The sequence below is a fragment of the Dermacentor variabilis genome, chromosome 3, assembly GCF_050947875.1.
Source record: "Dermacentor variabilis isolate Ectoservices chromosome 3, ASM5094787v1, whole genome shotgun sequence".
Taxonomy (NCBI): domain Eukaryota; kingdom Metazoa; phylum Arthropoda; class Arachnida; order Ixodida; family Ixodidae; genus Dermacentor; species Dermacentor variabilis.
In genome coordinates, this window is record NC_134570.1 from 51,664,310 (window position 1) to 51,689,740 (window position 25,431).

A 25,431-nucleotide genomic window follows, 5' to 3' on the forward strand; every position below is an offset into this window, starting at 1 on the left:
AGGCGTAACAGACGAATCCGAAATAAGGTCTAAATCCACAAGTACGAAGATCGGACAAATGCAAGTTTTTCCAGTCATTCTCGTGGTGGTTCGACGATCGCAGCACCAGAGTTCCCCCTAGTATAATGTGGGAAACTCTACGGTAAGAACGATCCGCGATGACGTCCGGACCTCTCCTTATTCGCATGCTTACCGCCCCTGTTCGCTCGCAATGGTTTTGTCGTCTGCTGCCCCGTCATTGAGCTGGCAGCGCAGCGTGGGCTGTACCGAGAGCTGGCCCCTAGGGTCGAGATTATGTGCGCTTTCTCTAAGCGGGTGTACGAGAGCAACGGATTCTAGTCTATGAGGTATACATGAAAAAAAGATGAACCTAGACACTGCCGCTGACCACGTTGGGGTGTCTCAGACAAGCCATCCGACGTTTCGATAGGTCAGCGTATATCGCTTTATCGATGGCAGACTTGCTATTCTTTGTTTCTCGTGAGTGAAGCATCTCATTTATGTGGCACAGACAAAAATATGACAAAAAAAAAAAGAAAGAAAAACAACTTCGCACAATGACACCGTTCTGTGAATGTCGGAAGAAAGAAAAATAGCGAAAATTCTCATCCTCATCACCTCGTTTATTAGAAAGACGTCGAGCGCTGTCTTCTGTTGATACATTTATCTCCCGTCTTGCTTGCTTGGAAACGACGATTCATTACGGAGTTGGAGGACCAAACTGTATCAATTTTGCCATTTCTAGAGCGAAACAAGTCTGTAAGCAAATTAACACATAAACGTAACTGTTAGGAAATCAAATGAGAATACGCATACACAACTAAGCAGGCAACATATGTGTCGAACACACAAACCCAACCAATCGTTCAACTTGGCGTGACCGTTTTTAATAATTACTTTGAAGGGCAGGCTTCAAGAGTATGACAGTCTGGGAAAGCTTGGTGTTAATGATCTTTAATGTTCTTTTGTTTAATTTTTCAGATGTGTAATAGCGAGAGAGCACGGTTTGAAAAGAGCTTTAGTCTACACTTGCCCTGCGTAACTTCCTCGTAACTTGCACGAGTAATTAACTTTGTTTATTACGTATTGTAAATGCTGATAACAAGCGCAGTGTGTGTCACCGGCTTCTCCACAACGTTAGATTGTTAGATAAATAAAGGGCGGTGATTGGTGAAGTCGAGCATTTCAACTCTTTAGCTCTTCGCAGCGAAATGCTGGGCAGTCACTCGCACTTAAAGAAAAAGCGAAAAAATGTCACATTCCTGACAGCATATAAGACGTATAGACTTTAGAAAGTGGCCATCTACTTCTCGCAAGAGCTCCACAAACGCTTCACAGATAGTCACTTATAAGAAGAGAACGCAAGAAAGAAATAAGCGATTGCGCACGGTTTTGCCATAATACACGAAAAACATGACGCGTCAACAAAGCCAAATATTTAGGCTACACAAACGTATATGCGGGTATATAACCCGCGACCTTCACTTTAGAAAATGCGTATTGCTTTAAAGCAACCTCCAAACAAGTGTTCGAGCAGATGGTAGGGGTGGACCACTGCCCTGCGAAATTTAAAAAAAATTGCGTAATATGATCGCCACTTCTGGTGCACCCCACTAACAACATGTCGAGGTAGGGGGGAGGGGGGGCGAGTGTTCAAAACAAGCCCGGACCGAGGCATTAGCTTTTATTTTGTTGCTCCTCAGTGGCCTGGTGCAACCCACATTAGAGGATCGGCAACGAGTGGGGCTGTGCAAGGGTTAAAAATATTACTAATTTTGAGGAGTATAAAGAGCTAATAATTTTAATTCCTCCTCCTCTACTTCAACTTCTCGTGATGAAATTCTGGTTATGCCGCTGCCACCTTCTCTAACTCATTCACTCACTGACTCACTGCATTGACCCACTCCCTGAACATCGCTCACTAACTCACTCACTGCATCACCCACGGCACGACCTGTTCACTGCACTCACTCACTCACTCACTCACTCACTCACTCACTCACTCACTCACTCACTCACTCACTCACTCACTCACTCACTCACTCACTCACTCACTCACTCACTCACTCACTCACTCACTCACTCACTCACTCACTCACTCACGCACAAACTCAGAGCATCAATCACTGCATTGACCCACTCACTGCACTCATTCACTAACTCTGTCACTCACTCACTCCCTCACTCACTGCATCACTCACTACATTGACCCATTCACTGCACTCGCTCAATCACTCACTCACTAACTAACTCACTCACTGCATCAATCATTGCATCATTCACTACGTTGACCTATTCACTCACTCACTCACTCACTCACTCACTCACTCACTCACTCACTCACTCACTCACTCACTCACTCACTCACTCACTCACTCACTCACTCACTCACTCACTCACTCACTCACTCACTCACTCACTCACTCACTCACTCACTCCACAGTGACCAAAACTGCTAGCGTCTGCGAAACTAGGCACTCACTGTGAACGCCTGGAACTTCGACCTGATTCCTTGGGCTATTTCGGTGCTGGGTGCGTGACGGTCCTGAAAAAACGAAGGGAAAAAAAGAATGCATGGCGTATAAGGGAAACGAAGCAATGCTGAGCAAACTCAGCGCCACAAGCGGCGATTTCGTTGCATTACTGATGCCGGTAGATTAAGCGCAGAGTGGGCTTGCTTAATCGAAAAATTAGGCTAGGCAACCAAATGTATCAAATACTGCTCTTTAGGGAAAATGAAGGAACTGGACTCCTTTATTTATTCGTTCAAAGGAGTGATCTTAAACCTGAAAGAAAAGGCTTAATATAGCAGGTGCAGCTGTGTTGTATATATACTCAAGTCCAAATAGGCAGAACAAGGCAGCGTGGTCATAAAAACATTGTTTAGCGCGATAGCTTCACGATTACGTACACATGCAGGAAACAAGGCTGTCGCTCAAAACCGGAAGCCTACGGTGTTGTGGTATCCCCCAAACTGCGCAGTGCGCTTACCGTAAAACTATTTCCGTAACTAACGTCCCTAGCTGATTTCGTAAACTGTAACTTTTCTTTTCCTCTGTAAAATTCTGTTGACCTTAGTGAAACTCTAGCATAAATTGGCGAACTTACAACGTATTCCAGAAAGTCTGTCGGCCGGTGCTGAAAAAGAAAGGACAAGTGAGAAAAAATGAACAGTGAAAGATTCATAAGCGTAAGTACATTATGTTTAACGAATTAAACTGCAGAAGCATTTTGGTTAGTTGTCTCGTATAGACAATAGAAGAGGCGCGATGTCATGAACGTCCTTTCTACGCTTTGCGTATAGCCGAAGTTGAGTTTCGTATGTTGCCCGGTTTCACTATATATATCTATAGGTTCAAAAGAGAGAGAGAGAGAGAGAGAGAGAGATAGAGAGATAAATTAAGTTTTTGTACTTGACATGCGGACGCTAGTTATTAGGAAACCGAATTGGGAGGCTTTACAAATCGAAAACATATAGTAATCCCGAAACATGAATGAGGGTTAAATAATGTGTATCACTTGTAACACTGCAACCTCATTTACACGCAGCGAGTATACATTTTATTTTATCAGCTGCACCAAATTTTTTCAAAGAATTGCCTGGGACAGATATGTAGATCAATTCCAACCAGTGATCGAAATGACTCGATGACGCGGCCAGTACTTCTACGAGAAATCGAAATGGTTAATTGAATATTTATCATACCCATGCTAGTGAAGTTTTTTAATTAGCCACTTCATGGCACATATTTCTATCTACGAATTGTAGCTAATGAGTATGTAAGGCATATCGACTTACAAATAAGGTTTAGGATGGCACCGGTCTTCAGATATGCGCCTTCAATGTTGCGGTAAGAAAATGCTAGCGCACTTTTATAGGAAAACTTTGTTTTATGCACTGAACCACAAAAGTAACTGGAACGCCAATGAATATCGTCGGATACCTTGAAAATAAACATCTAGAAATGAGCGTAGGTCAGAGTATTGATTCTGTATGCCTTGCATACTCGCTAGGTACAATTCGTAGTATGAAGCATGTGCCGTAAAATAACTATTTAAAAGTGAATTAGCGTAATTATATTACCTAGTCAATTAAGCATTTTGATTTCTCGTAGAAGTAACGACCGCCTCATCAAGTTATTTGGCTCAGGAGTTCGAAATGTGCCAGCCGCCACAGGCAGTTTTCAAGTTGGGTGCAGCTAAAGAAGAACACCCTGCATGGCTGTGTTGTAGGGCGCCTTCCGTATAGCTTTGTTGCCTTTAAGATGGTTGACGAGCCTCTCTCTAAGGACCAGCCACTGGTCCTTAATATGAAGTAAGCAACATAAAGGAAACTTAAGTCGATTTACGACGCGCGGGGTGTTCCTTATTAATGTTCAAGTCGACACCCAACACAGAATAGTATTTTTTTTTTTACATTCAGCACTGAAAACGGGTTACAAAATTGAGTTTTCGCCATGTATGAGAACGATGCTAACTACTTCGAGATGCAACTTTCCCTCACACGTGTCACTATGTCCTTCGTGCTTTAACACACCAACAGGAACCATACAGAGTTCCCGCGTGTATAAGCCACCGCTTGCCGCATGCAGTGTCCGAAGGCAGAGCTCCATTTGCATTACGAAACCTTCTTCGTCCCGCGGAATATTCTCGACCCGCGATGAAGCAGCGCCTGCGAGTCGGGCGAAAAGAATAACACGCTTCTATAGCTTTCCTGGTGAAATACAGGTGTTAACGGAGTTTTTGGGAATACCTTTAACGTGCCTGTCGGTCTACGTGCGCGCCTGAGACGGTTAGTGCGCGTGTTCGCAGTGCGCATCAACTTATCCTTCACCCAACGCGTTGAGTGCAGCGCGCCAGAGGGCAGTATGAAATTGTGAGCGAACCAGAACAGCTGGCATTCTGTTCGAAATTAGAAGGAATATAGCGGGGTAGGTGGTGTAACGCATAGATGATACAAGCGGTGGACTGGCAGATATGAACGGGCTGGGTGCCGAGGGAAGGAACACGCGGTCTTAAAGCGCAGAAAATGTGATGATGTAGCGTGATCCGAAATTTCGTGCCTACAGGATGCAATCGGCTGACGCAGTACAGAGGATATCAGCATAGGACTTGTTACAAGAAATTTGTAGATGAAACCTTGGCCCTTTGCGTTTTACCGGAGCTAAAAGTATGACAGCTAAGCCATGTGGCATGGGAATGATTGGCTGTAGTATACGCGAGCAGGCTCGTGTTTTGTCCTTCTGGTATCAAACGGCTTTCCGATCTTGCAAATGTAACAGAATATTATCCTGTAAGTGCAACGAGTCGCAATGGAAATGCGTGTGCTCCGAAACATGTGTGACCCGCGCCTGTTTAGGAAAGTATGAGTCGTTGAATATTTAGAAAGAAGAGGGGCAGTAAATACTGCAACTGGAACGTCTCAATCCCCAATGCTCAATGTAGAACAGATCGATGCACCGAATCCGTCATTCCCCCGGTAGCTGCCTTAACGATCGCCGCGCTGGAGCTTATTCTAGTGATTTTCGTAGGCAACATCTCTATGGTAACTGCAGTTAACCACGAGTGACTTTTGTCGCGCAGTGGACAAGAAATAGACTGATGAAGGTGACGCCGGCGATGGTGGCCGTGACGATGCCCGGCTGTCCCCCAGGTGTCCAGTTTTTAGCTGCAGCCGGCCTCCCATGTTCGCTCTCCAGCTCATGCCACTAGTTCCGCACTGGGCCGTGGCGAGGCGTGACGAGCGCGACTGCACTCTACCCTCCCCCACGCTCACCGGGCGAGACCCGTGCTCTTCGGCTTGTTGTCTCTGGAGGTTCAGCACCTGGAAGTACAATGTGTGCACGTGGAGAGGACGTCACTGAGCCGTTCGCAGAATCACATGGCTGGCTTCTGCCTTGGCGAGTTTAGACGGCGGTGCAAAAGGTGTTTTGATTCGTGCACTAAAAGGCGGCATCCTTCGTGCATGTTTAGCATTAGATGTATGCGAAGTCGAACGCCTCTACAACGAAGGCCTCTAAACGAAATTATCTGATAATTATCTCCAGGTTATATTGTGAGTAGTGCAGTGCGCAGCATTTACAATGAAGTGACACGTATAGCGAATAATTTCGGAAGCCCCAGACACTTCGTTGTAAAAGGCGCTCGGCTGTACGCACTACACTTCAGTTAAGACGAACGTCGTTAAGTCAAATTTTCGGATAATAGGAACCCTGCGGGTGAACATCCGTTTGGCATCCGACAAACACAGTGTAAAGAATAAGCTGCCTAACACGAACAGGTGCTCTCGTTAAGCTGAACTTCAGCATCCTCCACTGCCGGGAGAGGCCTGAATTCCAGTAGTGACTGATGTTGTTTTGAGGGCATAAGCAGCTGCGTAAACGATGACGTGTAATATATCGGGGCTGACACAATACAAACAATAATTGAGGAAGTCCTCGAGGTTATTCTAAAGGCTCATAATTAACGTGTGCACAGAAGCCACAAGGACCAGGTGTATGGTGCAGCTTATAATGCCCTGAATGCTTTCTCATGTTTTTTTAGCAGGATGAGAGTACCGAAGAATATACGGGGCAGCTAAGTGAAAAATTATGTACAATTCATGATGTTACAGTCTTAGTCCCGGACCAAGGGTTCCGGCACACAAAAAAGAACAACAAAAAACAAAAAAAGGAGACGAAACTTCGTTTTCTCTTCTAGTATTCGACTTCACACGTTGAAATAAAGAAAAGTTTCATTTAAAAGTACACTTTGCCAGTCTAAACGGTAGAAGTGTTCCTCTTTAATAGCCCTTTTATGCCTAAATTTCACTGTGATGTTCTGGTGAACTGCGCCAGACATATTACAAGACAACATGCGAGTCCATGCGGTAATAACAGCAATACTAAAGCTCCGTATGACCTAGGACACTTACGGTGGCGCTCTCTTCTGGTGTCATCTGGGAGTTGGCGAAGCACGTTTGCTCTGGAAGAATAATTCGTCGATTAGAGTTCAGGAGGGATAGAACATGCGAAAAAATAAACTAGCGCACATTGTGAATTGTAGAACAATTAGCACATCGATCATGACAAGAATATGGACGATGTCGGCTACGAGCTGCTTCGCGTTTGTCATTTATGATTAGTCAACAGGTATCAGTCAGCGTATCGAGCCATGAAACCTACTTCAGGAAGAGATAGAGAAAGATATAAGGTGAGAAGAGAGTGAGATGGAACAAAAAAATAATTGGATTGGGCTTCTCATCGCCTGTATAGTAAATCATTATGAGGGCATGAGAAAAATGTTGAAGTAGCAGTACGTAGTCCCTTGCAAACTCCTATGCAAATGTGAATAAAGAAAAAAGTCAGTGGTGATTTGGGTACCATATCCACAAATTTTTGAGCTCCCGGAATCATAATTTAAACCACACTCGCCACTTTGCAAAGTGTTGTTGAGGAGCTCACTCGGTCCAGGACCTGCCTCTTAGAGGAGCGAAGTGCAACTGACTGTGGTCCATAGCAGACTATACATAGAACTCTTTCCCCGTTTTGCTTACTTGTTGGCGATGTCTTCACGTAATCGTGTTCCTGAATACCATGTATGCCATTTAACCGCGTTCTTTTCGATACATAAGCGTGTGACGGTTCCCTTCGCGGCGGTCTAGGGTGGTGGGAGGGGTGCGTTTTTTGAGACCTTTGGCGCTGCTTACAGGGAAGAAGCTGGAACAACGCAATTTCGTTTGAACATGCGCTGCCGAGTAGACAGGGCGTCGACACTCCCTGTAATAGCCGTGTGCACCCTTATGCCGCTCCTGACCATTTTGCTCGATGACAGGAGGGAACCGCGATAGCTGTAAGTCTGTAAGGTCATGGCAGCAGGAACGGCTCCTGATCAGTGTGGCCTGCTACGGAACCGCTCGTCAACTGAGAAGAAACCGTGCGCTTGTACATCTGTGAATATGAGTTGGTGATTGATGATGAATAAGGCACCAATGCTTACGAACAACGATAGGACTACTACTACTACTACTACTACTACTACTACTACTACTACTACTACTACTACTACTACTACTACTACTACTACTACTACTACTAATAATAATAATAACTATTATGATTATTATTGTTATATTTATTCGCGTCCCCTTGTGCACTATAACGACACAATTACTCTTCTATACATCAGAACCGCTGGCATTTAAGCATGCCGCTTTGACTTCTGTGCTGTCCCCGACACAACCAATTTCCTGAAGCATGCAGAGATATTAATAATGCAGCTCTATGCCGGCTAGCTTTGGCTGCATAAAAAAGGACCAAGAACGTTTAAAGTTATACTATTGGGTGCTGTCGCATGCCCGCTGAATCCGCGCATGCCCAACGTGCATGGCTGTGACCGCGAGTGCCGAAGTCCTGCCTACAAGGCAGCGCGTGCTCAGGAGCAACTGTGCTGTTCCAGCTTCCTCCTGTAGGCGGTGCCGAATTCCTCGGAAGAACCCCGCTGTCGTGCTCTAGACAGGCCGCGACGGGGACTGTACTTAATATTATTAGTCTCCACTTTCAGCAAGGTAGTGTTAATTGATTCATGCGAATTTTCACTTAGATTTTCTTTTACATTCTCGCACCAGTATTCATACAGTCGTACTTTCCACACGTTCGTGACAATATATGAACGCATCACGAAAGCTCACTTGCATCGGCGTTTGTCGCCGTTTCTGCTCTTTGTCTTGCACAACATTTGCCGTCACACAGCGCAGCCTCGAGGAAAATGTTCAGCGTTTCAAATGTAGGCACTAAGACTATCTTGATGATTTGCAATGGTTGTGAAAATAAATACTAAATTAAGCACACGAAAAGACAAGCACAAATCAACAGAAGTTGGGCAGACATGGCGCCGCTGACCGTACACGTTCACCTGCTCACCAAATAACGTTTCAGGTCCACGTTCGATAGGTAAACGCAGAGTTACTAGGCGTCGTGGTGACGTGTCTGCGTTTGCTGCGGGGAGGCTCCTGCTAGAGGGCCTTTGGGTAACGGTGGCCGTTGCCTCAGAGATCACGATGCCAAACGTTGCGTCACGCGTACCCCCCTCCCCTCCCGCCTATTCTTGATTTTTTAATTAAACACACGGTACGCAAGCTGTTTCAGACAAGATTATACGAACCAGTGCAAAGACTAGTCACGTAGTTCGCTATTGCAAATAAAACACCGGTTAAGCACACGTCTCGGAGGCACAATAAGGTATGAGAGACTTCAGACAGGAAGCCTTACGAACTAGCGCAAACACTAAGTATAGCTACAGTAACTGAGTGTATCACTAGGTATCGCAAGTAAAAAGACATAAACTAGAAGCGCGTTAAATGGCGTCAGCGTAACCTGCACTCGGCCACACACCATTGCCATCCGTCGAACGTCCCCGCACTTTGGCTATAGCGCATTACATTTTTAACTACACTAGGTGACTTTACTCTCCGTCCTACTGCCACCTTAATGCACCGACTCCATTTCAACAATCGCGGCCGTTATGATATACTTAAGCCCCCGTTTAGCTTATGGCATGCAGCGTGACACACTTGAAAAAAAAAAAGAAGAAGAAAAGCGCTAGAGACCCACCGAACGCGATCGCCAAACCTAAAAACGCTCACCCAATCGCTCCAAAATTGCCCCCGAGTCGCCGGGTCCCTGCGGTCCTGCGCTATGCTCATCAGTGGCAGTAACCAGGCCGGCCGCCAGCAGGACCACGGCGCAGCGTAGGGCCCAGAGATTGGCCATGGTTCTCAAGATGCTCGGAGCACACGTGCGAGACGGATTGCGCTCTACTATTCAAGTGCACCGTGAATCAAGAAATCCCTCATTGGATCGCCGCTCTCTCTGCTCCCTCTATATAACAACGCGTGGTCCGCCGCATATCCGGGCCCTTCGGATAAGACCCCGTTGTGGATAAACCCACTTATCTTCGTGCCACGCGCGCTGAATTCAGCGCGTGCCGCCCGTGGACAAATAAAAGCCCTCCTGATGCGGGGCCAAGGTGGCGTGCACGCATGCGCACAACGATCGTTGTGTGTATATATATATGCGTCGAAGACGGGGGTAGGGGGTGGGAGCGTTCTTTGATAAAAACAAGACACCAGATCTCTTGTTGATGGCGCAGAACTCAAGGATGAAAGCAGACGTCACTTGAACTTAAAAACCAGGTCTCAGATTACGGATAGGGCATTATTGAAATGTTGCCCTTTATTAGCACTTACTCCAAGCGGTACGTTGTGGCTAATACTTCGTTTTGTTTTCTTTTTCGCTATTTTAATTGAGAGACAACACACTTCGCGGTGTTTATGCCGGTAGGGGCTGGCGGGGCGTAACCCTGATTATCAAGCGACCATTGTACAAGAGTCGAGGAGGTAAAGCGGTTCGGAAGTTCTTAATTGTTTTGTTGAGCATTATATACGCCGCTCTTGCGCTTTTTCCTTAACTATATGTTTTCTTTATTTCTTCACATTTCTCCATTAACGTACGTCCATAGCAACATGTCATTGTATGTGGCTATATATTGGTAAGCCTGCTCATTAGCGATTAACTGTCAAACGCTGCTGTCTAACCACTGTCCCACACCACGTATGACAACCAGCCTTCTGGCAAACAGTTACCCCGAAGTCTGATTGTGGACTCTTCCAGAGTAATCCGCGCAACACGACGACACACGCCTAGCGATAACGCACGGGCTGGAAACTAGAGAAGAGTGAAAATACGCGAAAACTTGTGGCACGTGTTTGACGGCGCCGATACAGGCTTGACGCAAGCTGTCGCCCTGATTCAAGCCTCGGTGAAGACGACACTCACTTGTTATTTTCGCGCAGAGAAACAGTCTTGAAAACAGCGGCAACGCAAGCGACTCTCTCTCTCTCTCTCTCTCACTATATATATATATATATATATATATATATATATATATATATATATATATATATATATATATATATATATATATATATATATATATATTTGAACCGAACTAGAGTCCCTCAGGACGAAGTTTCTTGTTAAATTCTATTACATTATCCTTTCACTTGACCAGAATGGGCGTTACGTTTGGGAAGAGGAGGACAATGAACCCGCACCTTGTAGTACGCTCAAACAATGTCAAATTGTAGAGAAAGCATTGAGCAGCTGAGAGGTCTGAGCTATCAAATCCCCCCAATCGTAGAGCACCCATACACTGTAGCAACGATCATCAGAACAACGTCTTTTGGCTGTCTTCGGGTGAGATAGATAGATAGATAGATAGATAGATAGATAGATAGATAGATAGATAGATAGATAGATAGATAGATAGATAGATAGATAGATAGATAGATAGATAGATAGATAGATAGATAGAAGAAAGGAAGCCGCAGAATAACAGAAAGGAAGAAAACCCTTCTGTGGTGACGCGGTAAGAGTACCTGACTTGTGAGTGACAGGATGTGAGTTCGGATCCTATTTTCCGGCACCTTTTTCTTTAGCTCTAATTTTGTTATCAGAGTATAAATGCCTAATTTCATTAATTCCACCTTTGCGGAGCATCGGAATGAATGACCCTTACTCCCTTGAGGAGCATCGGAAAAGGGCAACTGTTAGTCTTCGAAGGAGTAACCGCATGGGGAGTAACAATCCATCCCCTCGCACTTATCCCCTAAGGGGAGGAATGGTTGTGGCAGACCAGTACCTCCCCTACAGAAGCAACCTCAATACCCCATTTCCTCCTTTTCTTCTTAGAGTGTATATTAGCTGTCCGGCTGGTGACTCTTCACTGGAAGACGCAAGCATACAAAAGGTGCTAACAATTAATATTTATAACGAAACTGAAACTACTAGACGACTGCAATCGTTGGATGTCAGACAAGTTGTCGGAGACGTTATTGCTGTGCCTGCACAATGTAGAGCGTTGCGCATTTCGATTTTTTGTTGCCACGTAGCAAATCTTCCTATTCAAAAAAGAAAAAAAGAAAAGAAAGGAAACTCTGCAAGGTCGTAGATTTCAAGGTTGATCTTGAATATTCCTGTCTTACAGAATATAAGCTATATAGTCTGGAAGCCTGGAGCACAAATTAATGGGCATTTGTGATGGAAAAATACGATTTGATTTATTCGCGGACACCAAACGTAGTGAACCTAGCGGAAATACTGCGAACTTGCCTGGCCGTAGATCCCGGTCAGTCGACAACAGCTGCTCGCCCAAAATTCAGGCTTTCCGCGAGTAACTCTATCCGTGTTTTCATCACGAATGTCCATTAACTAGTGGAACATGCCCCAGATTATACATTTATGCAATTTTCTGAAGCAGAAAACTTCTATGGGAAGTCTGAAATCTGTTATTTTGCCGAGTATTGTATTAATTTGGAAAATTTCCTGCACGACATGAAAACAAAAGCAGAATAGAAAAGGAAAAGAAATAAAAAGAAAAAGCGTCAAGTTCTCCCAGGCAGCCAAGCGACGAAGGGGGCAGAATGAAGCTGCTAATTGGGCCGAACTTGCGCCAGAAAAGCAAACATTTCGGCAGTGATAGTGGCAATACTGGCACTATAGTGGGCGATGGGGGGCACCCGCCGTGTTTACTTAGTGGCTATGGTGTCGGGCTGCTAAACATGAGGTCGCGGGATCGAATCTGGGCCACGGCGGCCGTGTTTAGATGGGGGTGAAAACACCCGTGTACTTACATTTAGGTGTACGTTAAGGAACCCCCATGTGGTAGAAATTATTTCGCAGTGGCCTCATTTTGGTGTGCCAAATAATAAGGCCGTGGTTTTGGCGAAACCCCATATTTTGATATTTTTTATCGTCGGATCCAATGATCATGCGGAAATCTGTCTGCCATGTTTATACCTGTACACGATGCATCACTGCAAGTTCTAAAGCCGTCGATCATTTGATTTGTGACGTCTTTATGGTACTTGCGTCGATTCGAAAATGTACTTTGCACGAGCAAAGCAACGACGCTTTGTTGCAAGTACCTCTTTTAGCATGTCTAATGTAAAGTATATTTTGCTTGCATTTTGTTTATCTTGGTTTGGTTTTATTTTGTTCGCTTTGTGTTAGAGCTCCAAAAGCTGTGCATATTATTTGCAAGTTACAGTAAATCTGCTTACCTCTTTCTTTTTAATGTATGGCTTCCTCTTCATCACTGTGCCTCAATTCCTCATTGTTGCTGTAAACCCTATACATGTCTGTCAGATATGTCATGCTATGGTACGTTGCCATAGTGTCGAGGGAGCATTCCCCATGTCCAGCTACTAAATGCAGTAAAATTTAGTAAACATTCCTTCCTTTCATGTAAAGGAATGAATAAATGCAACAGAATTGAATTCGACTATGTGGGATAAAACTATGCTGTACAAATCTTTACGACCAAAAACAAGCGGAACAACGGCGAGGCGGAACGGCACTATATGCTGGGAGAAATCGTGCGGGACAATATCATTCAGGACAAAACTACGTGGTGACAATAATACAATGCGGCACTAAATCTCTCGCAACAAAAATATGCCGGACGAAAATTTAATATGCAAGGTACGCAGGACGAAGTTATGCGGGGCATAATTATGCGGGACGAAGGTACGAGAGATAATGATTTGCGGAACAAAGCATCACGCCACAAAGATGTGCCGAATGATAACTAAATAGGCGTGGTACGCAGGACAAGGCAATGTTGGACAAAATTATGTGGGACACTATGCGGTACAAAACTATGCGAGAGATATCCGCGGTACAAATACACATTAACCACCTTCACCGCGACTTTCTTTTTGGCACGGAACTTTGAGCGTCCGGTGTCTATCTAGGTTATTACATGCAGAAGAAAAATAAACAAAAAAAGAAAGCAATAGAATGTGGCCGCTGATTGAGTTGGCGGCCTGTTATAACATATCTCGTCCTGTTGCATTGCGTGACAAGCTTCATTCGTTATTTTCACTTCTGCATCCCTCGGCTTAAACTTAGATCTCTTTAAATGCACACTGACATCAAACACCGTCTTCAGTGTGCAACTCTGGTACAGCTGTAGACAAGCTGATAAAGAGGATAAAATAAAATTCTACTTCGAACAGTTAGCAATAAAGGAAAGTGTGACGTCCGCGACAGGACTCGAACCTGCAATCTTCTGATCCGAAGTCAGACGCCTTATCCATTAGGCCACGCGGACCACGTCAGCGGAGCAGAATAAGTATCACCAAGCTGTTGAATGCCTTGCTCCTCGGCATTTTGGATTTTTATTGTATTTTCATACGTAACTAGACTTCCGTCGTATTTAAAGTTCGTAAGCAGCATGCTCACCTCACTTGATTACTGATCGTTTTCAACGTGCATAGGATTAGTACATGCGCGTCACGTGTGGAAGAGCGTTACATGTACTGAAAGTCTTGTAGTAATTAGACGCCATTGCTTGCAGGAAAAAACAACATAAAAGACGTTTGGGGCTTATATTGGTGAGCCCGATATCCTTCTAAATTTATCCGCAGACCCTTTTGTGTTATTCCTCACACCGCCGTCCATTCCAAACATTTTCCCAAACTTTCCCATTCGTCAGGCACTTAACGCGCCCGCAAGAGGTCGGGCGCCCCTTCCTCATCAATAAATATGTTTAGAGACCCTTTCGGATACGTTTAGAATTATGTTTAGAAATATGTTTAGGTGACAACAACAAGGGCAATACCAATAAAGATGACAATACCGACAACGAAAGGTGACAACGTTGTGGTGCTCAGTGTTCTCTGCAGATATACAGTATCTAAAATGTCGTCATAATGCCTAAGTGATCAAAATGAAGAGATTTATAGAAAAAAAAGCATAAGCGTCAATAAGAACGGCCCAGGGATGCCCCTTATCCCTCCTTCCTTGAGCTTCTCCATGAAACGGGGGGGGGGGGGGAGGGCTTGTTCCGGGCTGCATAGTTTAGGCAACCGAATTACCTACTGTGACAAAGGAGAGCGTTAAAAGGAAATTATATTTGTACAAAGAAAGTGAACGCTTCTCCTCCACGGATGACGCCGTCTGAGTCGGGGACACCGGGAAAATGGCGACCACTAAGTGACTTAATTGCGACCTACTCAAACACACAGAAAAAACAAGAAATAAAAATAAAAGGAATGTGCATCGAGAAAAAATGGAGTTAACTTCCCAAACATTGTATAAGATGCTCTGTTCAAATTATGTATAGTGTACGTAAGCAACTTACTGCTGCATGTTGAAATTTAACATTATTTACGCATCTTATTATGGCGTCCCCCTGAGAGTTTTCATCTTTGGGAGACGTCATCATGATACTTCTTTGGAACTTGCGCAACTACAACATTACTGCAATAACTCTGAATATCCGAAACGTCTGAAAAGAGCATGGCGCATAAGTGGCATGGTGCACAAATTTATGTGGGACAAACTATGTGAGACTGAACTGTGTGGCACAACATTCTCCCGCAGCAGAAATGGGCGGCACGAAAATAAGTAGGCAGGTTATGCAGGACGAAGTTATGCGCTGCAAACTTACTCAGGCCGAAGGTACGAGCGATAATAATATGCGGAACAAATCTCACGCCACAAAGATGTGCCGAACGAAAATTAAACAGGCGTGGTATGCAGGACAAAGCTATGCCGGACGAAATTGTGCGAGACAGAACGATATGGGAAGGAAGCATGCGGTACAAAACTATGTGAGAGATAACTGCGGCACAAATGCATATTAACAACCTTCATCGCTTCTTTTTTTTTTCTTTTTCGGCGCGGCACTGCAAGCGTCCGGTGTCTCTCTCGGTTATCACACGCAGAACAAAAAGAAAACAGAAAAGAAGAGGCAATAGAACGTGGCCGGTGATCGAGCTGCCGGCCTGTTATAACGCATCTCGTCCTGTTGCATTGTGTGACAAGCTTCATTCGTTATTGTCGCTTTCGCATCGCTCGGCCTAAATTTAGATCCCTTGAAGTGCATACTGACATTATATATGTTCTTCATTGTGCAACTCTGATACAGCTCTGGGAAAGCAGACAAGAGCACATAAGAAAAATAAAAAATAAAAATCTACTTCGAACAATTAGCAATAAAAAAAAAGAGTGACGTCCGCGACAGGACTCGAACCTGCAATCTTCTGATCCGAAGTCAGACGCCTTATCCATTAGGCCACGCGGACCACGGCTGCATAGCAGAACAAGTAACACCTAGTTCTTGAGTGCATTTGTATTTTTATAATATTTGCGTGCGCAACTACAGTTCCGTCGTAATTAAAATTCTTAAGCAGCTAGCTCACTTAACTTCATTACTGATCCCCTTCAACGTGCGTAGCATTAGTAAATGCAGGTCGTGTGTAGATGACCGGTACATGCACTGAAAGTTTTGTAGTAATTAAACGCCATTGCTTGCACAAAGAAAAACAGGAACGTAAAATTGCTTCGGGGCTTATATTGGTGACCCCGATATAATTCAACAATTAGCTGTAGACACTTTTGTGTTATTCCTCACGCCACCATTCATTCCAAACATTTTCTTACATCTCTCCATTCGTCAGACACTTAACGTGCTAGCAAGAGGTCCGGCATCCCTTGCTCATCAATTAATATCTGTAGAGAACTTTTAGAATACGTTCAGAAATATGTTTAGATGACAACAACGAGAGCAACATCGATAAAGATGACAATACCGAAAACGAAAGGTGACAACTTCGTGGTCCTCAATGTTCTATTCAGATATGTATTATCTACAATGTCGTCATAATGCCTAAGTGAGTAAAAGGAAGAGATATATAGAAAACAATTCTAAGCGTCAATTAGAACGGCGCAGGGATGCCCACCTCCCCTTCCCTGAGCTCCACCAAAGAAGCGGATGGGGAGGAGGCGGGCGGAAGTAGAGTTTCATATGTGTTCCTGCGAAATTCTCTTGTCGATATTTCTGTGCGCCCAAGGCTGTCGGAATGATTACATTGTTTTTAACTACGTCTTTTATCATCGCACGTCTAGTTAGAGCTCCGTTGTCGGTATCCATACATTTTTGTGAGGCCCAAATGGTAAGGGGGTTACCAGTGCGACAAGAAAACGCCCTTGAACGGTGTAAACATTTTTACAGCGTGTAACTTACTCAATAACCGAAACGAGGTCAAGCCGCCTTCACTCGGAATGACAATCAATAGCAGTCATGCTCAGCAGAGCTTGTACTCCAACTCACAGTAAAGAAAAAAAAAAGAAAGAGAAGGGAAAGGTTGCAATTTCGCCGGAAAGGCCAAGCATTATTAGCAATAGCGAAGTAAAATGCATTTACACGAAGGAAGATTACACAACCGAGAGACGCTAGGCAAAACTGCGACTTTTTCATTTGTTGTTACTCTTTTTTGCTTGCCGCTTCACCTCCTCTCTCGACCTCAAGTGTGTGCCGTAAACCACCCTCCCACCTGTGACGAACACGTCAGTATCGGTGATGTTCGACTGCTTCTCAGCCAAGCGAGTCGGGCTGAGTCACTTACGTCACACAATACAGCGAAAACGCGGATTCTAACGCGCGCTCTTCACCACTGGTCGGTTGCGTATGCTGTCTCAAGATGGGAAACAAGCTCGTTGTTTTCTGTATACCGTATTACATTAACAATCCTGGCGAATGACGCAAACAGCTTGCACGCAGCAGACGACAGAGGCGAGAGGCGTTTTCGCCGGAACAATCGTATGCCCCGAGGTAGCTGGCCCCTTTATTTTTACTGAGGAGGAAAACTGGTGCCCTATAACGTTAAACTATCGAACCTGTTTTTGTTCCAGGCTCTTGACGTCAAATATACGGAACTACCGACGTAAGCATGGGGCTATAACGCGCCGCGTTTCAAGAGCCCAATGAAAGCTCCCCTCATTTCTAGGGGATGACATTCGTTTGTTTTTAAAGCGAATGGCTTTGCCTTCATTGAGGGGTTTTTCGTATTTGATTGGCTGACAAGATGCGAGAAGCTCAAGTGGAAAGGGTTTCGACAGGGTCGAGCCAAGGCAAGGAAAATAGTTACCCGGACGAGGAGGCTGGTGCCGGCTTTTGCGATCGGTCCGCTTCCCTTTGCTTAAGTTGCAGTGGTTCGTACAAAATTTCCGCGCCATGCAACTGAAGGATAAAACGCCGATGATGCAGATTCTCAGCGAAGGAGAGTTGGCAGAGCGATGTCCTATACTGCCAAAAGGGGCTCAATAAGCTTACACTGACACGCAGACAAATCCAAGCTCCCATGCAGCTCCGAGTAGCCACTGCCAGAGCAATCGGCGGGCAGTCATTTTTTATTCGTTCCGGAACGGTCTAGTCTCTGCCTATTCAGGAACTATTTAGGTTTGGTTAGCCATGTTGCATCTTTAACGCGCACAGGTCCCTTCGACACAGTGAGTTCCCGCGGTTTTGGGATGTCGCGTGACAGACTGGCGAAGTGGGCGCAGGCCGAAAGTTTTCGACTAATGGGGAAAAAGGGGCGTCGAGAAAAACGACGCTTGAAAAAGGCGTCGCCGTCGTAAGCGAAAAAGGCTTACACGCCGTTCAGGAGAGCCTCACCTTCCAGATTTATAGACTTAAAAAGTTAATTTTCGGGTTTTACATGCCAGAACGAAAATGTGATTATGAGACACGCTATAGGGGGGGACTGGGAATTTTAACCACCTCAGGTTCTTTAATGTGTACCCAATGCACTGTCACGGGCCGCGCCGCGCCATGGCTGGGATTTGCACCCGTTACCTCGCGCCTAGAAAAGCCATGGTCACTAAGCCACCACGGCGAGTACATCTCGACTCGGGTAGGCGGGCTTTCGAACGTTACTGCTGGCTTCGAAAGCGAAAGCTTTTTTGAGAAATTTCGATGCGAGTCGAGCACCACACCAGTAGAAGGGAAAAAAATGCACTACGTAATCATTGGCGTGATTTCGCTCTACACATAACAGTTCTATTTCCTCTGCAATAAGGTATAATTTACTGTCAACACGTTTAGGTAGCTCATATTCTTATGCGCATATCTGCAGCTTATACGTATAAGCTTATCTTTATGAATTGAAGCGTCGGTTAATCAAATCAGCTACGCTTAGTGTCTTATATTGCGCCTCAAACCCCTTCTAGTCATGTACCAACTAGCCCTACAGCAAACGCTAGTCTCGAGCTGCGTCCAGCTCTATGCTCTTCCCACTTTGTGACATATATTCTCCTCCTCCACTCCCTTTACGTGCTTTCGCCTATTTGCCAGATATTTTCGATGATTACTCACCACGCCGATGACCCTTGAATGATCCATATAAGCGCACATTCATTGCATTCCCTCGCGCCACTTATCGTCAACCAAGATGGCCGACCTGCGGACTTCAACTCTCTCGAAATCGAGATGCGTGCTCCCAAAGCTTGGATGGTTCTACGAACGCAGAGCGACATGGGTATTGGCACCAGTCGGCATGTTGTCGCCTCTTTAGTCCGACGTCCGCCATCTTGATTGGGTCGAACGAGATGTGTGGCAGTGGGCACTTGCGGAATTTTTCGCTTGCCTTCTGCCTTGTTTTTATTATTAAATAAAACAATAAGAGGGTTGTCCCTTCAGGGCCGCCATGCCGAAAAGCTCGAGTTCACTGCAAAGCTTGTGACGGCATTATTGCAAAGACAAGCAATAAACAATCTAGTTTTACAGCCGCCACAATTCATTTGCACTCGATACTACTGCGTGCGTGTCAACGTTGTGCGACAGTCTGGCGGCGTTTCGAGAACTTGCCGCAGACCGTTTATGTGTGCCATTGTCACTTGTGCAGAGACCTTTACTGCACGTTCCCTTGTAACGTTCAACCATGCTGTCGCTGGCGGCGAGCGTTCGGCCCGCACACGCAAGAAACCCTTCAGACAAGACACTCGCAGCCCGCTTCCCCTGGAGACAATGCAAACTAGAACACTTTATTAGGAGAAATGGCCCCGCCCACCAATTTGTGCTGCCTTAAATGCGTATTATTTTTTTTTTCGTGGACCGTTTCGTGAGGCGCTAAAGGCCTAAATGCGACTCTCCAGGGATCGAATCTCGGGCATGTAACGCGTGCGTATCACATTCCAGCTTCGAGTTCACGTCCCGGTTTTTTACTTCCATGCGTAACGAATACGTAGGAGAAGTTCCCCAACTCCCTCCCCCACCAAAAAAAAAACAAAAAAACTTTGAAGTGCACGTATTGTCATCATGGAATATATATGCGCGCGCTAAAGATCCAGTTCTAAACGTTCACTATACATTAACATACACTGCGCCGTAGTCTACAGTTTACCACAACTGCAATGCAACACATCGGCGGTCCGTGCTGGTGGCATAGGCGTCTCCGGTAGCCATCAATATATAGTTACCATGCTGTGGTGACGCGGCCTTTTGCACCTGGTAACATTGTCATCACCGCTGCGGCATCGCAGGAAGTCGCATGATTCGCTTCGTTAAAGCGATAGAGCAAGTTGATTTGCAACATCCGACTCCGTCGCTGAGCAGACTCGCGGAAAGATGGTCCGGGTATCCAGTCCTGATGCACAGTGTGTGGTAATGTACGCAGCGCTCATGATGAGCCGATGGCTATATTCACTATGTGCCGCAACAAAGAGTAAATAATAAACGAGGCCCAGCAAACGTCGATTCACATTCAAAAGATACGAAATGTCCGATTGAACCAAAATAAAGAAGGAAAGAAAGAAAGAGAGAACGCCAACGAGACAAACAGACTGGTTAACAATACTGGTGGGAAGACTAATATGAAACGCCTATAAACGAGGAGGGTGAGGAAGAGTGCGGGGCGCTGATGCAATACCAGCGAGTGTCCCAAAAAGGCTGGTTGCGAAGTTGCCGCGGTAACAGAGAAAACAAAGCTAATGTTGCGTACAGTTCATGCGCTAAGATCTGCGTTCCTCATTACGACGTAGCAAATGGCAGTTGAGTGCGAAAACGAAATATATGACTCCCTAAAATGTAGCGGCTCATTCCGGAGTCGTCTGGGCGCTGAGAATGCCGTACTTGTCCGCCACGTTGACCATCACGATGACCATGCTCAGGACGATGGCCTTCGCGAGCAAGCCAAACAGAAGCTGAAAAAGAAGAAGAGGAGGAGGATTGAGCACTGTATATATATGTATATATATATATATTCCTCCTAACTGGTCATTTAGGAGGAAGAATTACCCGGCGCTAACTCCCGATTTTCCTATTCAAATGCATGTGACAGGCAGAAAGGCTCTCTCCACAGTCGACAGACGCACGGTTTGAGCTAGAATGAAATTTCCTGCTTTATAGAGAGAGCTTGGTTGTACCGACTCTAGGAAGCGTAATTTCGATTTAGGGCGTCAGATAGATTTAAAAGCGAAGCTTTCATTTGCGAAACTCGCCGGGTTTTCGTGACCCTGGGCCCTGCGGCGTGGCTTTTCCCTAGCCGAATAGGCAAGACCGAACACAGCGGAGGACGCGCACGACATCCCCGCCGCTGGGTCTCTTTTATCGCCACCTGATGACGCTAGCCTCCACACATCTGTGACAGCGTCGGCGCCGGCCATGCCGATAGAAAAAAAAAAGAACCAGAAAGCTTGCCTGTGCGCGTCCGCGGCACCGGTAGCGGCATCGTTGCATTAGCCTCTACACCGCGGCTAAATAGACCTTTCCTTGTCACTTTGTGGGGGCACCTTTACTTGCCACTTTGTGGGGGCAACAAACTCTGTTTCGAAACTTAATGCACTGAAAGAAAGCTTAGCTGTATAGAGATTCTAACTCGTTGGATATGCTGCCTTTTCTTTACTATAACGTCCCATTATCGTTAACTTAATCATAAGCAGTGCCCTTGCTCTCTGTGAACAAGGATGACCAGAGAAAATGTGTATGTGGACGTCTTAATGGCGAACTGCACCTCCGCCGCGGGTCGGCCCCGCATTGCACTCTCTTGGGTTTCTTTTTTCTACACGCGGACACGACAGTGGGGAAAGTAGCCATTAACAGCTTCACTGTAAAAAAAATTGGGGCGGGAACTCTACAATGCAGAATTGTCACATAGTGCGCAACATTCTTTGTAATAAGGAATTATGAAGCCTTTACTGTGTCCTTGAAACCAAGGCAGCCGCACCGTAAGGGATAAGCAACTGCAAAGAATACGACGCACACAGTGACGATCTACCCAGCAAATTTTTGTTTAGTGCCATTCTTGCGTTTCGTAAATAAAAGGAAATTAGGGCAGGAATTACCCGCTGGGGAATTGTCATATAGTGCACAGTGTTGTAGAGATGATGATCTCTGTGACCATTACCAATGAAGATTATACTGTACCCTTGAAACCAAGACAGCCGTAATTTAAGAGATAAGCAACTGCAAAGGACACCATGCATACTATGAAGATATCCCCCCTACACTCATTTACTGGGGAGATCGCGCCGCATATTCCACGCAGTTAGATCGGACTTTGAAAGATAACGTAATTATTCGTTGCCCTCTCACTACTGTAATTAACCGCGTATACACGGCTGTCCATGCCACGAAGATACCAAAACAGAACACTTTTTTGTGGTAACACCCAGTACCTGTTAAAGCTAATTGCCGTGAACCGCGTGGGAAGTGGGACACGTACCAGCCTCGAGAATGACACCCGCGCCAATTCGTGCAGCAGGGCGAGCGGGGCCGACGCCGGCATGATGACGTTGGACGACGCGCCCACGATCACCGGAATCGCGTAATACGTCGGGTGGACGCGCTGTACCTCTGCCTGCGGAGAGGCCGAGCAAGGAGTCCGCGTCAATGGCAGGGTCACGCAGATGGGCATACATTCTTGATCGGGAAGCATTATGCGTGCACCTCCTTTCTTTTTATCTCTCTATGCATGTTTTCGTTTTTGCTTTTGTTGATGTGAACAGCTGATGAACCAACGGCACAAAATAGTGGACGCCATCACGCAAACCACCATCGCTGTCATGCGTCGTCGTTTGCTATTACTCCGAGTTTCTGACCATCTTTTACTGCTTTTGTCTCTTTCTTTTTCGCACTGATGCATTGCCGCGTCGCCTTTCGGAGCCGCTAGTATGATTCCGTCGATATGTTTATCGTTTGCTTATTTTATTTTCCATAAACATATGAAAAATGCGGGTGATCAAGAAAGACGTTCTGTGGCCGACCTGAGCTGATTCCGTCGAGAACGGCATGTTCGCACGTCCTCCGTCAACTCGCTCGATCCTTTTACGATTGGTATCGCATGCACTCGAGGAACAAAGGCTCCACCAACATGGCTGACGAATTTCCGAGATATGGTTGTGCCTGAGCAAGACGAAGGCAAGGACATGGATACAAAGGATGCGAAAGGACACTACAGGACGAGGACAAACGGTCCGTCTAGCTATGCCGTGAGGCGCCTCCTTCCTCCGCGCTACTCGACTTCGCGGCTTTATTGGCGCGCATGGTGGGTGACTGCACTACTCACGATCTTGCTGATCACCTGGGGCAGTGCTCTCACATACCGATGGTCTCTTTGTGAAGGAATTATTTCATGAAGAGCTGTGGGAGGCATGGTGGGCTATCACTGTCCCTCTCTCTCTCTCTCTCGCCCCCTCCTTCTTGTTTTGTTTTTGCAAGGAGCACGCTATCCTCAAAGCGTGCCGCAAATCTCGGAGACCTTGGTCTAACTAACATGTGGTCTAACTCATAGCGTGTATTACTAAAATTACTAGAGGTAACTTTAGCGCTGAGATCATTCAGCTTATGTGGAAATGATAGTTACTACACGAAAATTTGTTTGATTTTCGTGCTCATGCCTTCAGGCTTCTTTGTGGGTTTGTTCACTTATACTTCATTTTTCTCGATTTGCCTAAATTTTGAAGCAATGCTATTTTTCTCAACGCACAAATAATGCAAAGAGTATCTGAGACCGCAGGCATGATCACTGCAAATCATGTCGTTTTTAAGGCAAAATTTAATTTAGATAATCGTTTAGCAAAGTCAGAAAGCCTTATGACGCCAGAAAGAACAAGTCTAAACGACTCCATCAGCTAGCCTGCATTCTCATGCTGGCTGAACCACCATACTTGAAGCTCTCACTAGCACCAATGTCACATCTAGTAATTTTTATAAGAAACTCTATACTCGAACCAAACACTCCTGTAGTTGCCCTTCAGTCCGCTAGGACTGCTACTATACCGGCATCCCTTGCAGCAGCGGTGGCGTAGAGAAACTTGTTGCGAGATGAATCTATACCAGGTTTAAGGATGCATGCAGCTATAATTCAGCCCTGATTTCACAAATCGTGCGCTGCCGCATGACCCCTGAGGCAGATACGCTTAACCCGTGCTCGTCGCCGGGTGTGCCCAGACGTGTGTAGACGATGGTCTCGTGATCGCTGCATTCCACTCACGATGTTCACCACGACTGGCGCCATGACTTGGACGAGCGCCCGCTTGCCCGCGGTTTCAGCCATCACCGAGCTGGCGATGGCCAGCATGACTTGCGCCTCGACCGCGGTGCAGTCCTCCCAGAAGGAAGTGGACAACAGCTTGAAGACCTCGTGCGGGATATCGTATACCTGCGGGGGTTGAAATTCCTTACGTTGAAATTCCCTACACCATTGAAATTGAAATTCGATTGAAATTCCTTACACATCCGACAATCAGAGATGTGAATGAGCCTCCATTAGTTCGACCATTAGTTCAAAGGCTTTCTACTTTTTCGAATGCTCCCTTAAAGGAAATAAAAGGCCATCTTATTTATATCTTCCAGGCCTCGCGCAGCATGCCGGAAGTGGGCTACCTGCTACAAGTGCAATGTATTTTTAATTTGTATTACAGTTATTATTACTGAAGATTGCGAACGAGCGTGCGAGTGATGGACTAAAGCCGACAGTAAACTTAAGAGATGTTCTGCAGGTTAACTTCCCCACCTAGACAAGGTGCAAAATGGTGCAGCGCCATACAACCGCGGTGCCACGGCGAGGTTCGCGCGCAGCTTACAATGTTGGCATTACCACTCAAAAGCTGTTAAAAAATGCAGCAAATGCAACGAGTTGGCATCTATATACAGCGCAGCTTAGTGTGCGTGCATAAAGAGCCGAGACACGGGTTTGTGTTTATCGAATGTCCGTACCAATTGACAGGGAAGGCTTTATTCGGGCTGCCGCGAACGTGCAAAGGCAAGCCTTTTGGTTCTTTTTTTTTTCTGTGCTGCGCATGGCCTGCGCCGCCGCCTGCGCCAACATTACCAGACAACGTTACAGAGGTTGGCTTGGCGGTTGCACGGAGGCGAGCGCCATCTGGTCGTGGAATGCAGCGGCGGGCTTCCTGCTCTGTGATTGGTTGGCCTACTCGGCTAGAGGACAGCTACGCAGCAGCACTCTTGGTCACAAAAACCCGGAAAGGCTTGCAAAGAAAAAATCTTCGCCTTAAAAAGCAAAGCACGAGATCGGTGGAGAGGCTCGGCAGCTTAACTGACATGGACTTACGAATCCTTGCGTAAACTTCGTCGGTTCTTTACGCC

At 45.8% G+C, this 25,431-nt stretch overlaps 2 protein-coding genes and 2 non-coding genes across 4 annotated transcripts; all 4 read right to left on the reverse strand.

Annotated features, from left to right (window-relative positions):
- Positions 1-602: 602 nt before the first annotated feature.
- LOC142575595 (uncharacterized) lies at positions 603-9,875 on the reverse strand. Its single transcript, XM_075685077.1, has 6 exons — positions 9,623-9,875; positions 6,914-6,963; positions 5,777-5,824; positions 3,109-3,138; positions 2,483-2,545; positions 603-757 (listed from the first exon to the last, which is right to left on the reverse strand). The coding sequence occupies exons 1-6, from the start codon at positions 9,747-9,749 to the stop codon at positions 701-703; spliced, it is 375 nt and encodes a 124-aa protein (XP_075541192.1). The 5' UTR covers positions 9,750-9,875; the 3' UTR covers positions 603-700.
- A 4,203-nt stretch (positions 9,876-14,078) lies between these two features.
- On the reverse strand, positions 14,079-14,151 carry TRNAR-UCG (transfer RNA arginine (anticodon UCG)). Its single transcript has one exon. It is a non-coding gene; the product is annotated as a tRNA-Arg (tRNA).
- A 1,905-nt stretch (positions 14,152-16,056) lies between these two features.
- TRNAR-UCG (transfer RNA arginine (anticodon UCG)) lies at positions 16,057-16,129 on the reverse strand. Its single transcript has one exon. It is a non-coding gene; the product is annotated as a tRNA-Arg (tRNA).
- Positions 16,130-20,918: 4,789 nt separating this feature from the next.
- LOC142574510 (uncharacterized) lies at positions 20,919-24,740 on the reverse strand. Its single transcript, XM_075683571.1, has 3 exons — positions 24,317-24,740; positions 22,439-22,681; positions 20,919-21,026 (listed from the first exon to the last, which is right to left on the reverse strand). The coding sequence occupies exons 1-3, from the start codon at positions 24,401-24,403 to the stop codon at positions 20,919-20,921; spliced, it is 438 nt and encodes a 145-aa protein (XP_075539686.1). The 5' UTR covers positions 24,404-24,740.
- Positions 24,741-25,431: the final 691 nt, after the last annotated feature.